The 15666-nt window shown below is 41.9% G+C and overlaps 1 protein-coding gene across 1 annotated transcript in view; it reads right to left on the reverse strand.

Moving 5' to 3' along the window:
• The window catches only part of TRPC7 (transient receptor potential cation channel subfamily C member 7), a 1109978-nt gene that overhangs the window by 226442 nt on the left and 867870 nt on the right, over positions 1-15666 (reverse strand). Inside the window, exon 7 of the mRNA XM_085618014.1 lies at positions 3714-3909. Coding sequence (XP_085474140.1) covers positions 3714-3909 — 196 coding nt within the window. The remainder of the gene's footprint in view (positions 1-3713; positions 3910-15666) is intronic.

The following is a 15666-nucleotide window of genomic DNA, read 5'->3' on the forward strand; positions in this document are numbered from 1 at the left end:
AGCACCTCTTAACAGCTCATCAAGGGCTGAAGGTGTGAGGGTTGCCAACCTGCTGTGCCTCTCCAATGCTGCTGGGTATCTGAGCGTTGGTGCTGCATCGGAGTCTGTTACACCCCACATCAACAGCATCGGAGTCAAGAAGGGAGGTGGGTGGAAGCTGTGGCGGCTTTAGGGTGGTGCGATCGGTGCCTGGTTAAAATTACGGACAAATGGCGTCCGTTAAAGAATCCTTCACGGACAACGGACAGACGGCCGAAATTACGGACTGTCTGTGAAATTTACGGACGGTTGGTCACCCTACCCGAGCCTCTCCTTAGTTCGTCTCCTCCCCGCCCCTACCCCCTCCCACTGAGTAGAAACCAGACCTACTCCAGAAATAACTTTCTTCCAGTATGGAAGAATTTCTGTGAATGTATGTACCTAATACAATGTTGCAACATAAATACAGCCAATTTAGCATTTGTGTCGGTAATCTTGTGTTATTTATATAGTGTTATACAATATTGTTATTTTTTTCTTTGTTGTTTTGGAGTTTTATATAGCGTCAACTCGATCCGAAGGTATCAGAGCACTTTACATGAGCAGCAGTGCATTTTTGTTTTACTAGACATGTGTCTCCCAGCATATTTATTGACAGTGGGCTATATGTGCCTGCAAACAAATGAATACTGCCGTTTGTTAGTTGTATGAGAATGGACACAAACAAAGGCTTCTAGATATTATCAAATAAAGAATAACATTTGCTACTCAATGGGCTTCGCACTGCACTGGTATGTGGGCGTGGTTCAGATCGTTCTGACATAAAGAGGAAAGGTATGTTTACATCTCAGGCAGAGGCTTTAGTATATGGATTTCTGTTTATAGGACCTGACTGTGATTCCAGAAGCATGCCTGAAGCATAGCTTACATTCACTTCATGAGAATCAACAGAGATTTCAGCAGAAATATGGGCGTATACCCAATGTGTACTATAAACACAGTAAGGTGGAAGAATGGTTTAGTGAGTTTAATGGTCACCACTGACAAATGCAGTAATTGGAAGGTCAAGCAGTCAAAACTGATTAAGGTCGTTTGCATTCCATCCTTCTGAGGTCGGTAAATTCAGGACCAATAAATTGTATAATAGTAGCTCCATTGTATTAGGAATTATTAATACTTGTTATTTCAAGCATTTAGAAATGGTAGGAGCATACTACATACAATCAACATCTTATACTAGCGAATAGGGTTTGACACAAAGCAACACAGGGCCTCAAGGCAAATCAATAGTGATGAACAAGATCCAAGAAGACAGCAATTTTGCATTTCAACAGCACAGGTGCATCCCAGATGGCAATGGTGAATTAAATGTATTTATTGATTAAGTACACTGTGTGTGCAACTTCCAGCCACCCCCATCTCCAAATAAACACCATGTAACCTTCCTCAAGTTGACAACATGGCTCAGTGACATAACCGCTTGTAGTAAACATTTTGTGGCATCTGCACGTCACAATTTAAAATCACAAACAAATCTAAACGACCCTCGTTAGGAAAGATCCCTTCACACTTTTGTCATCAATCCATCCATCTAGCAGCATAGTATGTATTGATCAGTAGTAGTGGATAGGTGTTATACCTTGTGTCACTGGAGTGAGGCCTACAGGGTCACTCATCTTTTTAAAAGTTCAGCTGCTTTATGCTTAACTCACCCTTGGTCTACATCAAGTAGTTGTGGGATGCTGTGCAGCGCTGGAGTAGTGACTCGGTGTTGGATGTATGTGTGCCCTGGAAGGGTACAGTACAAAGATGGAGCACTGCTGTGCAGTGCATGTGTGGATGGTACATGTAGTACGTGTATGTCTCTCAAGCCCACTCTTTCATCCTCTTTTTAGGATGCCTTCTATGAACACAGGTCTGCCCTCTATGCGTCTGTGGCCTGCTCCCCCTTCTTTCTCAAGCACTCTTTCTGCTCCTCCGTCTGGAGTTTATTCACCACTTCCTGCACAAACTACATATTCCTCTCTGTCTTCCTTTGCATCTATTCTGTGCAGCTCTCACCTCTATCTATTCTCCATGCCACATAATTCAACTCCACAAATATACTCCACACCACAAATGCTAACAATTCCAATACAACTCATATAATTCCACTCCACAACACATACATCCACTACACTCCAAAACCAAAACACGTAGGTAAAAGACATTGCCATTTAGAACACCAATAAGTCTAACTCTTGCAAATGCGAGACCTATTGCATTGTAAATGCTTGTTATTTCTGTGCCCTTTAAAAGGTAAGTACAAAACTGGTCCTTCGGTTGTAGGCAGCCTGTTTTTCCATTACAATATGGCCGCTAAGGAATTGGTTGAATTGGGTCCCTGACGGGGTCCCGGTCACATGACTGGATATATACGTTTGAATGCACTATGGCTTGCTTCAGCATTAAGATACACTACAAGACCAGCATTGCTGGCCCGTGGATTGGTAATAGAGTTGAGTTACAATGAGTTAATAGTTCATGAAATGATGGATATTGCACTGCCTTGGATGCTCTCCTAATACATATTTTGTTATGTTGTCTAGTTCCCAGTGAATGAAAGCTATTGACAGGTAAGGAGCTTACTGTTCACCATTTTTAGCATGCTTTATGTACGGTTACAGACAGAGCAGTGCTACTAATCGTCTCTATTATTATTATTTTTTTAAGTGCTTTATAATTGATTGGGAATTCATCTTGTCCGTGTTGTGGATTGAACTGGCATAATAATGTATTTTATGTCATATTGCCATATCTCTCTACAGGGTTAGGTAACTCATGGCATGTTGCACTGTATTGGTTATTTGGTGGAAATGGGCCTTTTGCATGATTGAGTTGGTGCTTTGTGTATACCAATCCAACCCACATAACTCCACTACACACCACATACATACACTGCATAACACACAAATAAAAGACATTTCCATTAACAATGCCAATAGCTCTCACTCATATAAATGCGGGACCTATTGCCTTTTCCAATGCTTGTTTTTCATAGATGCTAACGATTATTTCCATGTTCTTCCAAGCTATATAAGGTACATTGTCGGAAGTTCAAGAGTTTTGTGAAAAAGCAAAACAGGTGCAATTTACGCCCATGGATGGGCACAATGTATTCATGGTCCAAGTTATCCCCGTTTTGGTTTAACTGGGCCTATATAGTAAGGAATTAACAATGGTCAGTGGGGGCTCGCATAGGGCGTGTTGTGGGGCGGTGAGGTGGGGGAGTGGCAGGGTGGGGGGGTAGTAAACTCGGACATACATCGGAACAGAGGAAAGTAATTATTACATTGTATGTCCGAGTTTACTACCCCCCCACCCTGCCCCCCGCCGCCCCGCATCACGCCCTATGCGAGCCGCCACTGACAATGGTGTCTGAACTCCAAACGTCATCATTTCTGCTTCGTAAATAGCAGTTAAGAAATTAAGTGGCTCACGTCTTCAACAACCAGAAGTGTAAGAGCAGTTAAATCATGAATACTTATTTTGAAAAGTACTATGTCCATGAAGAGATCTGAAAGATAAATCGTGTCCAGTTTGAAATGTGGCCCTGAAATCTAATTGTACCCTTTTCATTCTGAGACAGCCGACTCTGCAGATAAAGTATAATAACGAACGTGTTCATTTTTTTTAATATTAAACATTAATAAAGGAAGCAAGTGCATTAATGAGAGACAGTTTGATCAACTTACCTCAATTTCCTGATAAGAATTGTTGATCATAGCTATCAACATGTTGAGCAGCACCACCACCATGGTTACATTGTACACTCCATAGAGTATATAGCCGATATTTTCAATGAACTTGTGGTCATATTTCAGTACCACCGATATCACTTCGGACAAGCCAAATATTGACCAGAATAATGTTTTAAAACTTTCTTCTACCCTGAAAAATAAACACATGTTTGGTGTCTTCACTTATGTCAAATGACTTTAAGCAAAAAATATACAAAAACAATCTAGAGAATACACCTAGCTAGGAAGTTATCATGAAACGCATTTGCAGTTGTCAAGTTGCATTTCCTGGTTTGATAAGAATAAATGGATTTCTAGCAATAGCGCGGCACTACACGCGCGTCTGTAAAATGTTTTATCTTCTGTGTCAAAGTTTTAAACCAATATTTGCAGCTCTCACATCGCAAATCAGATTACAGGATGTAATGTCATCTCTCCTGATGAGATGAGAAGACATGAAATATTAGCATCATAATCATGGCAATAACATGTCACCTTTTTGAATGGAGAGGCTGTCAGGCACGCTGTGGGGTGCTGCTCCTAGAGTTACCTGCGGATTGAATGCCGTGCAGTCCCTGAAATGGCATGCTGTAATACAGTCTGGCACTAACATCCTCCTACTTATTACATACAGAGGAAGCAGAGTCAGGTCAACCGTATTGGAACCCAATAATCTGGGGAACTATTTTTGACACACTGTGAAGTGCTCTGTGACACAGTTTTAATAGTCAGTCAGTCAAAATACTTTATTTCGATAAATTAATATCATAAAAAGACATAGGGACAATACAATTTCACACAATCAATTCATAATTAATACAAAATCAAATCATGATAAATTTACATACTATATCTATTTACACAAAAAAGTACAAAAAAAGTAAGTTCTTTATAAAAACTCAATTATTAAAATGTATTAAAAAAAAGGTCAGTTATTAAAATATATTAAAAAGAGGTCATTTAGATAAAACAATCTATTCACATCACTAACATATTACATATATGTATATTAATTTCATGAAGTAAGCATTTCATATAAACAATATTAAAATTCAACCATTATAAAGCCATGTTAGTTAAATTATTGGACAACTTCCTTTTCTTGATCCTAACAGCCCCCACTAGAAAACTAGCAACATGGAACATGATCCTGGGGGTCTGCATTAACTGTAGAAACAGGAGTGCTGGTTTAACCTGTATAAACCCTGCCTCCTTTAGGATTGGGATCAAATATTTCCTTCTTAGTGCCGAGTAGTGATCGCAGAACATCAGAAAATGCAATGTGTTCTGGGTCGAAAAGTTATCACACTTACACGGCATCGCATTTTCGGGAGTACTCCAGGTTGGGAAGTGTCCAAGGGTTAAATGGATCAAATTAAACCGAAAACGATTTAAAAGAAAATGATGATAGGGTTGATTTACAGTAGATAGATATAGTTCAGGGCCGGCATGAGTGCTCAAAATAATGCTAGTCCGCACCATTGGTTTCTCAAGTTCTACTTGTTCCCTTTCCAGACTTAGCAATTCTCCCATCATACCTTTGATCAAAACAATGTCTTTAGCAGTTATCGAGGCCGGGGAAAAAAAGAGATCTGGTCTCCCTAACTTAACAAGACAGTTTTTATGTAAACTAGCCACGGTATTTTATTTACTCTATCCAGCTGCAAACAGTCTTTTAGGATGATATGGTTAAGGGGGATTTCTTGGTTCAACCAGGTCTTTAGCCAAGCCAGAACAGGGGCCACTTTAATCAGGTCTACGATATATCCTACACCAAGTTCGGTGTGAACAATATAAGTTGAAGTAGATTGTGGTACAGAGAGAACAGATCTTAAAAATTTGTTCTCAGTAATCTGTATACTTTCCGTGGAACAATTACCCCAAATAGCACTTCCATATGTAGCAACAGCAAGGCATCAAAAGTAATCCCCAGGTAGGGAAAAGTGGCTACTCTGCAAAGCTCTTGTTTCCCACAAGTAAATATTTTTTTCAACTTATTATTTTTGCCCTTGCCCATTATCATAATTTGAGACTTTTTAACATTAATCTTTAGGTCCAAAGAACCCATAAAATCCTCAAAAGCATCCTATAATCGTTGAAGACCAACACCAGTACGTAAGAGCAAGACGGCATCGTCCGCGTATAGGAGAACTGGAATTCCAAGTTCTCCTATACGTGGGATGTCAAGAGTTGCCTCTTTTAGGGTAGGTTCCAGGGCATTTATATAAACAGTAAATAGGAGGGGTGCCAAAATGCACCCCTGCCTAACTCCCCTTTCTGATCTAAAATGACTCGTGCAACGCCCCTCCGAAGTAACTCTAACCGAAGCTATTAGATCAGTATGTAAGTCTGCTAGAAGACTAACAAGGGCCCTGTCCAGTCCTGTATCAAGCAAAATTTTCCATAGTTTGGAACGATTTACAAGATCAAAAGCTGACGAGAGGTCCATGAACCCCAAATACATGGACCCCTCCTTGGCCCTCGTATATTTTTCTACTAGTAAGTGCAAATTAAGGCCTTGATCTATTGTGCTCCTTTTTGATCTAAAGCCATACTGAACGTTTGATAGGACCCCTTTCTCAGTTAGCCAATCATTCAGTTTAGATAAAATAACCCGGCCCAATATTTTTACCGATGAGTCAATCAATGAAATGGGTCTGTAACAGGATGGATCTTGCCTGTTACCCTTTTTAAAGACCGGTACAATGATGGATTTTTTCCAGGAGTCCGGGATTTTATCATTTGAAAGGGCATTAAAAACATTACATAAGACTTTAGACCAAAATTTCGGTGCACTTTTGAAAACATCCCCTGGTACCCCATCAGGACCTGGTGCTTTATTTTTCAGGGTCAGATCTATTGCCCTTTCCACATCTGCTGCCACAAAAATAACGGCGGCCTCAGCAGTACAGAGTTCCACTGCCTCAACTTCTGGAAAAACAGCAGAGGTGGCAGCACTGCTAATTTCTGTATAAATATGTCTAAAATGTTTGATCCAGCCCTCATCTGGGATATTTGCCTCTAAGTGGGTATTTGAGTCATCAGAAAAAAGTGGCTGATTTATTATTTTCCAGAATAAGCCACTATTTTTTAGAGTTTCTGGGTCAAGAAGTTGGGTCAAAGCATTCTCTTTCAGGTCCCTCTTTCTTTCTTGGATAGTTTTTTTATACGCAATCCTTGCACTAACTATATCTGCACGAATTTTGGGAGTTGCTTTCAGGGCTTTTAATAGTACTCCATGCGCTTTTGAACATTTCTTGTCGAACCATCTTTTGCCCACTAGCGACTTCTGCCTAGATTTATTCTGAAGGCTACGGTTAATTTCTATGCATATGTTATCAAATGCCGCTATAACCTCTTTGCATTGTGTTCTATTTGCTAAACATATTGCAACTTCAGCCTCTACTTTGGACAAAACCTCTTGAAGAAAGGTTTCAGGGACTATTTTTGTCCATTTCAACCTTCGGTTCTGGTCTTTTACCGTGAGGTTCGCTCCCCCTCTAACTTTTACTGTTTTTAAGGAAATCAAATCAGTATGCTTCACTTCAAGTAAAACAGGATTATGATCGCTAAAAGCTGATACCTCAGTGTAATAATTTATCACATTTTTTAACAAAAAGAAGACATAAAAATATAATCTATGGTGGTACCCATATCTTTACCCTTAAACGTAGGGGACCTATTTTTTCCATCCCCGCAGCCTGACTCATATAAATTCCATCTTGCCAGAAAGGTTTCAAGATACTCTCCACGCCTGGTATGTTCCAGATGAACAGAAGAGGAGAGGGGGGGGCCTTCATCATCCTGGCTAATACATGGTAGGGTGCATGGGTGTTTATTTAAAGTCCCCTAATAATATTAATTCAAAAGTATTTACATTAGCACTGTAGACTGACACAAATGTATCCAGTACTTCCAAATTTTGACTGGTACACTCATTTGCATGTGAGTTATAAAAATTTACAAAAAGAATCTTGGCCTTTTCTTAAGTAGAAAGTTCGACAATCAAACAGTTTTCTGAACCCGAAGAACACTGAGTTAGTGTACCCTTTATGTCCAGTTTAAATAAACTTAGCAAGCCCCCCTTAGATCTTCCTGCCACACTACTAATAGCTGGGTTGCAAAAGTGGCTATAGCCATCAAAAAGAGAAGCTGTTCATATGGTCCCAAGTCTCTTGTAGGGCAATGATATCAAAAGATTTTAATGACATTAGCCATTCAGCATTCCCAATTTTATTCTTTATACCGGCAATGTTCCATGTAGCAATTTTAAGGGGCGGTGCTGATACCTGGATAGAATTCCCCAAGGCGTCGGGCAGTCAATCATTTTCCTCCAATGATGATAAAGCAATATAAAGATTGTAGAGAGGTAAAGTATTAACAAACTGCCTATTAGCTAACTGATAACGATGTAAGTCCCCATTATTTTGCTGCAAAGGTACATTCAGAGGTACATTCGGAACACAACCAGCCATCCCCCATCCATGCCCATTTGCAGGAAACCTTTGCTGATGAGGCGATCGGTATTGAGTGTTATCCAGGTGATTATAGAAATAACCAAGGGGTCTAGCACATACAGAATTTTCCAGGGTTGGTAAAGAGGCGGCTCTAAGGAGGACTGTTGCAACATGTTGTGGATGTTTAAAATTTACAATGATGCAATCCCCTCTTGTATTTTTTCTTCCGTTGCCAATCCAACTGACTCTACGAGTGGATATTATATCATTAGAAAAGGCAAACGGAAAACCACAATTCCTATTCAGCCAGGCAAGTATTTTATTTTTTAAGGCAGCATGGGTTTCTAACCTAGGATCAGTCATGGAAGAGTCAACCTCTGGGACATTTGTTAGTACCACAGTGTATGGGACACACTCCGGTGGGAGGTTGACAAAGTTTTTCCTCCTAGGTCTACTTCTTCCGGCAATATCTCCCCCTGCTAAGTTATTCTGACTGCCTTTTAATGCTATTTGTGGTTGTACTAATGTTTGGGCTATTGCAGTTCCCACTGGTGGTAAGTTAGCAGATGGAGTATTCAGTGCGTTTACGACTGAGGGAGCCTGAGCAATAGCCCCTGTGCCACTAACCCTGGTACTAGCTGATACAGATGCTACGGGTCCCGCTATACTGTTGCCCATAGGACCCGGTGGGCCAGGTTGAGGGCTCGTCAGGATAGAAGACCGGGACAAATAAGAATCTAGGAGTCCTTCCAGTCTAGTGACATCTTGAGCAACTAGATCTAGCTTTGCCACCAATGGTCTGATCAGTGCCTCTAATTTGGACTCAAGGATGGTTGCCACAAGTTCAATATGGGCTGGATGCAGGGTACTTCCCTCGACATTGTTTATGGACTCCGGAGTGTCTCCCCTGCTGAGTGATGTTGTACCTGCCTTTTTAGTCTTCCTCCCCACCACCCTTTTGACAGGTGCATTCCTACATGCACGCACCATTCTCCGTACGGGAGATTGAGTTAGTGAGGGCCTTGGGGAGGGTGTCGGGCTCTGACTTGGAGTAGATTCAAATTTCCTGCTCTTGTGTTGTCACTATGATGGATATATCAACATTGTTAGAGTTAGCCAAGCTACTGTCTGGAGAGATGGGCGTACTCAGCCTTGTGGGTGACATTTCTGGGCCTACCCTGCCTAGTGATAGTCTCCTATCCTTATTAATCTTACTAACTACCTTAACAAGATAGTTGTCCATTGTACTTGTATCATTAATTGCCGCTGGTTTAGAAGACCTAAGCTTGGACATAATAGGACCAACAGGTACTAACTACAGGGTATATTGGACAATAATGTCTTATCTAGTTATAGTAGAAAACTATGATGTCAATAGGGCCAGCAAACATAAAACAAACAATAACCAATATTAAATGGAATATCTTACAGGAAGTCCAGGATCCGAATAATGCGAGCCAAAGTCCGTGGCCCAGCCCAGCCTCCTACAGCCTCTGACGGCCACAGACGGCCACAGACGGCCCGCCCTCTGCCCGGGCTCAGCCCGGCACCGCCCGCGTGCGTCCCGCGACGCTGAGAGAGCCTGACCTTTTGAAGCGCCTCCGGGCGCGCTGGTGGGCAGAAGGCGGAAGTGGACCGGGTGAGCAAGGCCTCACAGGAGCTGTAGTCTCCCCCGACTGCGGCCGATGCTGAAGTGAGGCGGCAGGGGAGACCAACAGCCACCCCGTCTCAGAGGCACCGCTCCGCACCCAAGAACTGCCTGCGATGTCCGCTGTGCTGCTGCTGCCAGGTAAGAATGCTTCCCCTGCTCCACCGAGGGAGCCTGACCTTTTGAAGCGCCTCCGGGCACGCTGGTGGGTGGAAGGCGGAAGTGGACCGGGTGCGCAAGGCCTCACGGGAGCTGTAGTCTCCCCCGACTGCGGCCGATGCTGAAGTGAGGTGGCAGGGGAGACCAACAGCGTTGCCACCCCGTCTCAGAGGCACCGCTCCGCACCCAAGAACTGCCTGCGATGTCCGCTGCGCTGCTGCTGCCAGGTAACAATGTTTTAATAGTCATTCTTTAATAAATAGAAAATATCGTAAAACATAAACAATGTAGGCAGATTTACTTCACTTTGCACAGCACAGCAGCGTTCATTTTGAAAAAGCCAAAAGAGTACATTGACATATTTCTTGAGTTGCACATCGATGACGTCATCCTGTGCCTCCCCATTAAAAAAAATATTTCAGCATGACAACAAGCAATGCACTATGGCACAAAGCACCTCGGAGCTGCCGTGAGTACCGCATGTTCTGAAGGTACACCCTCCTTTGCAAATTTCAAAGTGACTCAACCCTTACAGGCCAAACCATGTAAAATAAGTAATTTTGCGGTAATTACACATCATACCCACAGGAATATCATGCAACATTTCACTTGCCCCATGTTTGAGCCTGGTTTCCTTTACCAATAGTGTTTAACACAATACAACGTCACAGTATTTTAGTAGCTCTGGCTTTGCGTAAAAACCTTTTGGGTTTTGCGCTGTTCCTTCTTATTATGCCCTCCTTGCATAGACAGCTAGTGGGATTTGCACCCATTAGCGTACAGCCGTCTTACCATGCAATTGTAGCAACTTAGCACCTTAAAGCTGATCATCACTGCTGTTTGCATTGCTTAGCATCCATTCACCTGGAGAGAGCTACGTTATCCTTAGACCTTGGAGCACACAGATTTCACGGTTGATGGCTGAACCCGCCCGTCACCCCGTGGTTCCTAGTTTCAGCAAGCCACTACTGGCCTTTGCCATTTACATTGAACCCAACCAGGCCGGGTTGGAAGTATCACCGGCCTCATGGTCCTTATAATCTTGATCCATATTCAGCCCTGAAGAGTCACAGGTACACTGCCCACTTGACGAAGCACGTGTTGGCTGTTTTTTTCTTTGATGTTCTCCTTCTGAAGAAGGAGTTTCAAATATATTGCGACTTGAAAAGAACCGAAAAACTCGTGTCGACCTTGTCTCCATTTTGTGCCGTCATATCATGTTTCTTTAAAAAGACACTTACGTTTATTTATCTTGAAACGTGTGCACAGGACTGTTGTTTTATTTACTGAGTGGGCCCTTGCCACTCCCTTCAGGGGTTATTGGAGTTTCCTCTGACCTAGTGGCACCGTATTCTCCTTCATTTTCTAACTACTCTTACTCACCGCTACCAGGAAGGGCGCCATTTTTCCTGTATACTCAAAACCCTACACGGAACCCTCATTCCACTTGCCCCATGTTTGAGCCTGGTTTCCTTTAACAATAGTGTTTAACACAATGCAACGTCACAATATTTTGATAGCTCTGGCTTTGCGTAAAAACCTTTTGGGTTTTGTGCTGTTCCTTCTTATTATGCCCTCTTTGCATAGACAGCTAGTGGGATTTGCACCCTATAGCGTACAGCCGTCTCACCATGCAATTGTAGCAACTTAGCACCTTAAAGCTGATCATCACTGCTGTTTGCATTGCTTAGCATTCCAACAGTGGCTGCTTATATCTAATCTACGAGGGAGGGGTGGGGGCAGGCACACACGTGAAAAAAATATACAAATAAACAGGCACACGGACACAAATAACATTAAAATACATATAAAAACTCTTGCATCACTACAGGACCTCCTAGCTCCGGACCTCGTCGTACCTGCAATGCAGGCCCAAGCAACTCCCTTAACCAATCCTGGTGCTGCTCTCACCAGCATGAGAGCAGCGCCCTGATTGGAGGGAGTGGCCTGTCTCAGCAGTCCACAGTGCTCTGGAGTCCTGCACTTGCTCTAACCCAGCTTTCTTAAGACAACTGGGTCAGTGGTTTCAAATGGCGCATGTCTGGCTAGCAGTCGCAAGACGGCCGGCAGTTTGAAAAGTGCACATACAGCCAACCCTCCTACCTGCTGCTGCTCGTACTAAGCCGCGCCCCTTCCTGACTCTCGGTTTGGGACGGGAGGCTGACAAATAAAACGGCATTGAATTGCCATTTTTTTTTTCATCTTGGGCGCCGGGGGCATTTAAGTGGGGTGACGCTCTTCCGCTCCAGCGGAGGAGCTGCCCCTCCATTCCAAAGCACGGCACAGCTGCACATGAGTGTCAGAGCAACATAATAGCAAATCTGAGTCTGTGTTTCTGACAAAGAAATCCCTGTGAGAAAGAGTTAACAAGTAAAAGTTATAATGTAATGAACACAGAGAAAATATGTAAGTTAAAATGATAAATATTCATAAATATAGTGCAAAGAGGGATGGTGAAGACTAGACCATTGGGTATGGAAATCTGCTCTACTAATCTTAAAGGTTTACTTGAGATTTTTACTACAAGCTCCATATTCTTGTACGTCTCCTTCGGCTAAAATATGTGGAAAAGAGGGTCGGATTTGGAGGCCCTGAGGGTCGCTTTTAGATTTGTGCATGAATTTTTACGAGGCAAGAAATGGGCTTCAGTAGAGTGGGTCATTTCCAACCTTCCTATAGTGCGTGTAAATAACCTGACTTTACCGGTTAGAGGCGCCGCTCGTGGATGTTTACTTCGTGGGGATTGATGGGGACACCGCATAAACGAGCCGAGCCCATATTGCAAACAATCCGTGTCAGCATTATCTGTGATTGCCTGCACCAGAGCGAAGGGAGCTGCCGCCTAATATGAGATTGAAAGATATTATGAAATAATGGAGTGCGGGGGTGTAATGTGATAGAGCACAGGAAACCATCCATCACATACCACCCCCAGACTCCATTACTGTGTGCTGTCTTGAAACCTCCAAGTATACACCCTTGCTGTCTTCACGTCTGTGTGTTTACAGAGTGACAAGCAGAGTTAGTTTACATAATAATGCTCCGCATCACTCAAAATGCTAAGAAGCCATCCAATTATTCAAATGTTCTTTTTAGAAAATCCTTCTATTCACCCATGAAAACATATTATTGTTATGTTTCATATATAACTATTGCAAATATGGTGGAATATTACTTTGTAGTCCCTGTTTCTTCAGTAATGGCCTCTTAAAGGCCATTATTTGTTGGCAAAAAAAACCTCTTGATCATTCAGTGCAAGGAATTTGAAAGGGGGAGTGTGGTTAGTGTCACCAAAAAGCGTTCAATAGCAAATGTCTTGCCTTTGTTGAAAAAGAGAACGCAAAATCGATCAAACTCAAAGTAAAAATAAACAATTCTTTTAGCAGTGCAGAACTACTCAGAAATTCATGCACACCTTACCCTGCAATGGCAACACTCACCCTTTACATGACCCAAGGATATCTCAGGTATCAGTGTACACAAAAATGCAGTGTAATATCCTGCAGAAGGAACGTAGCAGTGTATTATAATTCCATGAAAAAACAAATACATATATGGGATAATGTACCCCCTGTCGTACATTATAAGAATGCTTCAAGTCACTGGGGAGTTCCACTACGAAATAGAGGAACAAGGCAGAAGGCCAAAATCCTTTATAAGGTAATGGAGCTCCAAAAAGACTTGCAACATCCTTAACATACACAACAGGAGTTTACTTTATCCCATATAATACTTGGCCACACCATCACCTGTCCCACAAACCAGTTAATCCCTTGGTATATTGCGCTTTGATATGATAGAGAGAACATGTTTGCTAATATGAAGAATAAAAAAAGTTTTCTAGTGCAAAATTAAACACTTAAAAAAGCTTTTAGATATTTGTTGGAAAAATATATTAGTATCACTTCAATACAAGTCAGTTTAAAAATAAATAGAAAGCCACAGCAGCTCAAATGTATAAACATGCACAATGATTCTAGCTTTTCTATAAGACCTTAAGGAGTGCAAAAAATAAACATGTTGCTATAATTATCTCCTTTCTGCTTGTCACTGTAAGCCAAAAAACAGACCAGAAGAAAGAATATAAATGTTTTTTGTTTTTTTGAACAGCTGCTTTAATTATGCTTCATGACACACCCTCGTCTTTGGTAGCAGGCATTGTGACTTCAGAACTCAAGTTTAATAAGTTATTACAGATGAGGTATGACTTCACGTGTCACGAGGCACCTATAAAAAGAAATTATAGGCTGTTTTTTATAGTAATTGCAGAAGCCTGTTTATTATAAATAAACGCACAGGTAAATAATTATGTTTAAGAATGAAAGTCCCTGGTAACCTGTGCAGCTAGTTCCATGCTATGCTTCACCATATGCACCTCTTCCACCACGCCACACCACAGTGTTCACACACACACTGAAAACCATGCACCTGCACAATATGACAAGAAACCTGAGCAAACTCATTAACAGTGCTCTCATCACCACACACAGACGTTCATGTCAGCTGAGATGGGGTAGCCACCCATGCCATGTCTGATACTGAGGAATTCAGATGCTATGTTGGATACAGACCTTTCTTTGACATCTCCTGGATCTGCTGTGTCCAACTCCTGTTTCGTTTGGTTGAAATGTCCAAGATAATCAGTTCATTTCCTTGGAATGTCTTATAGAATCAACAGTCAAGATTTTTCATAATGCAGTCTATATTGGTCTTTCAGCCAATTGTTTGCCAGTACTTCAGCATATACAAAATGTGACTGGAGATCTCTCTTGGACATTAGGAACCTGATCTTAAAAATTTGTCACTGCCACTAATGACCTTTGTGGTAAGGCAGTGCTTGGCGCAAACACTGATTATACCATATTATGAAAGCATATTTGGGGAAGTGGTAACATCTGACAAGTACGTCAGTGTATCTTTGATTTTTTTAAACATACTTACTATACCGTAGTTGGAATCTAATTGGAATATTAGCAAAAGACTGACTAATTTTCCATTAATTATATCTGTGGTCTCATCTTTGAAAAGAGAAAGGAGAAACAAAAGGTGGGGAAAACAATGCAACAAGGAGATACACAGTATGAAAATATTCTCAATTATATGACATAGGGAAGAGTCGGGTTATGAAATTCAGTCATAGTTCAGTGATAAGGCTGTTTATCCATTTTCAGTTTGTGAGAGGAGTGTGGGTGGGTGCGTCCGTCATATCGATCAGGGGGACAATTAGATCCCAGAAACTGTTTGAGTTAAGAAATTGCGCAAGTTCCTGCATCAATGTCAATGTACAACCATTGCTTCTGTGTCCATCCAAGTACCAAACAGAGGACTTGATTTATAGCTTGGCACACAACGGGGTGCCCTGTTCACCAAACCCTCAGTCCATCCACCACCTCATTTAGAGCCGAATGAACCATAATCATTCCATCAACTAAGCCTCCAATGACTCCATCACCAGGAAGCTCCTCTGACAGACCTGCAGATTAGGGGCAGTCAGAGGAAGGACATTACACTGTCTGCTCTATTTAGGTTTGACCATGTAATGTGAGTCATTATTTTTTTGTTTTTCAGAAACAAACTCCCCCTGTGAGAGTTTGATTCTGAAAAATAAAAACTGCAAAACTTTGGTGAACAGTCATCAAAACTG

The sequence above is a fragment of the Triturus cristatus genome, chromosome 7 (genome assembly GCF_964204655.1).
Source record: "Triturus cristatus chromosome 7, aTriCri1.1, whole genome shotgun sequence".
Classification (NCBI taxonomy): Eukaryota; Metazoa; Chordata; class Amphibia; order Caudata; family Salamandridae; genus Triturus; species Triturus cristatus.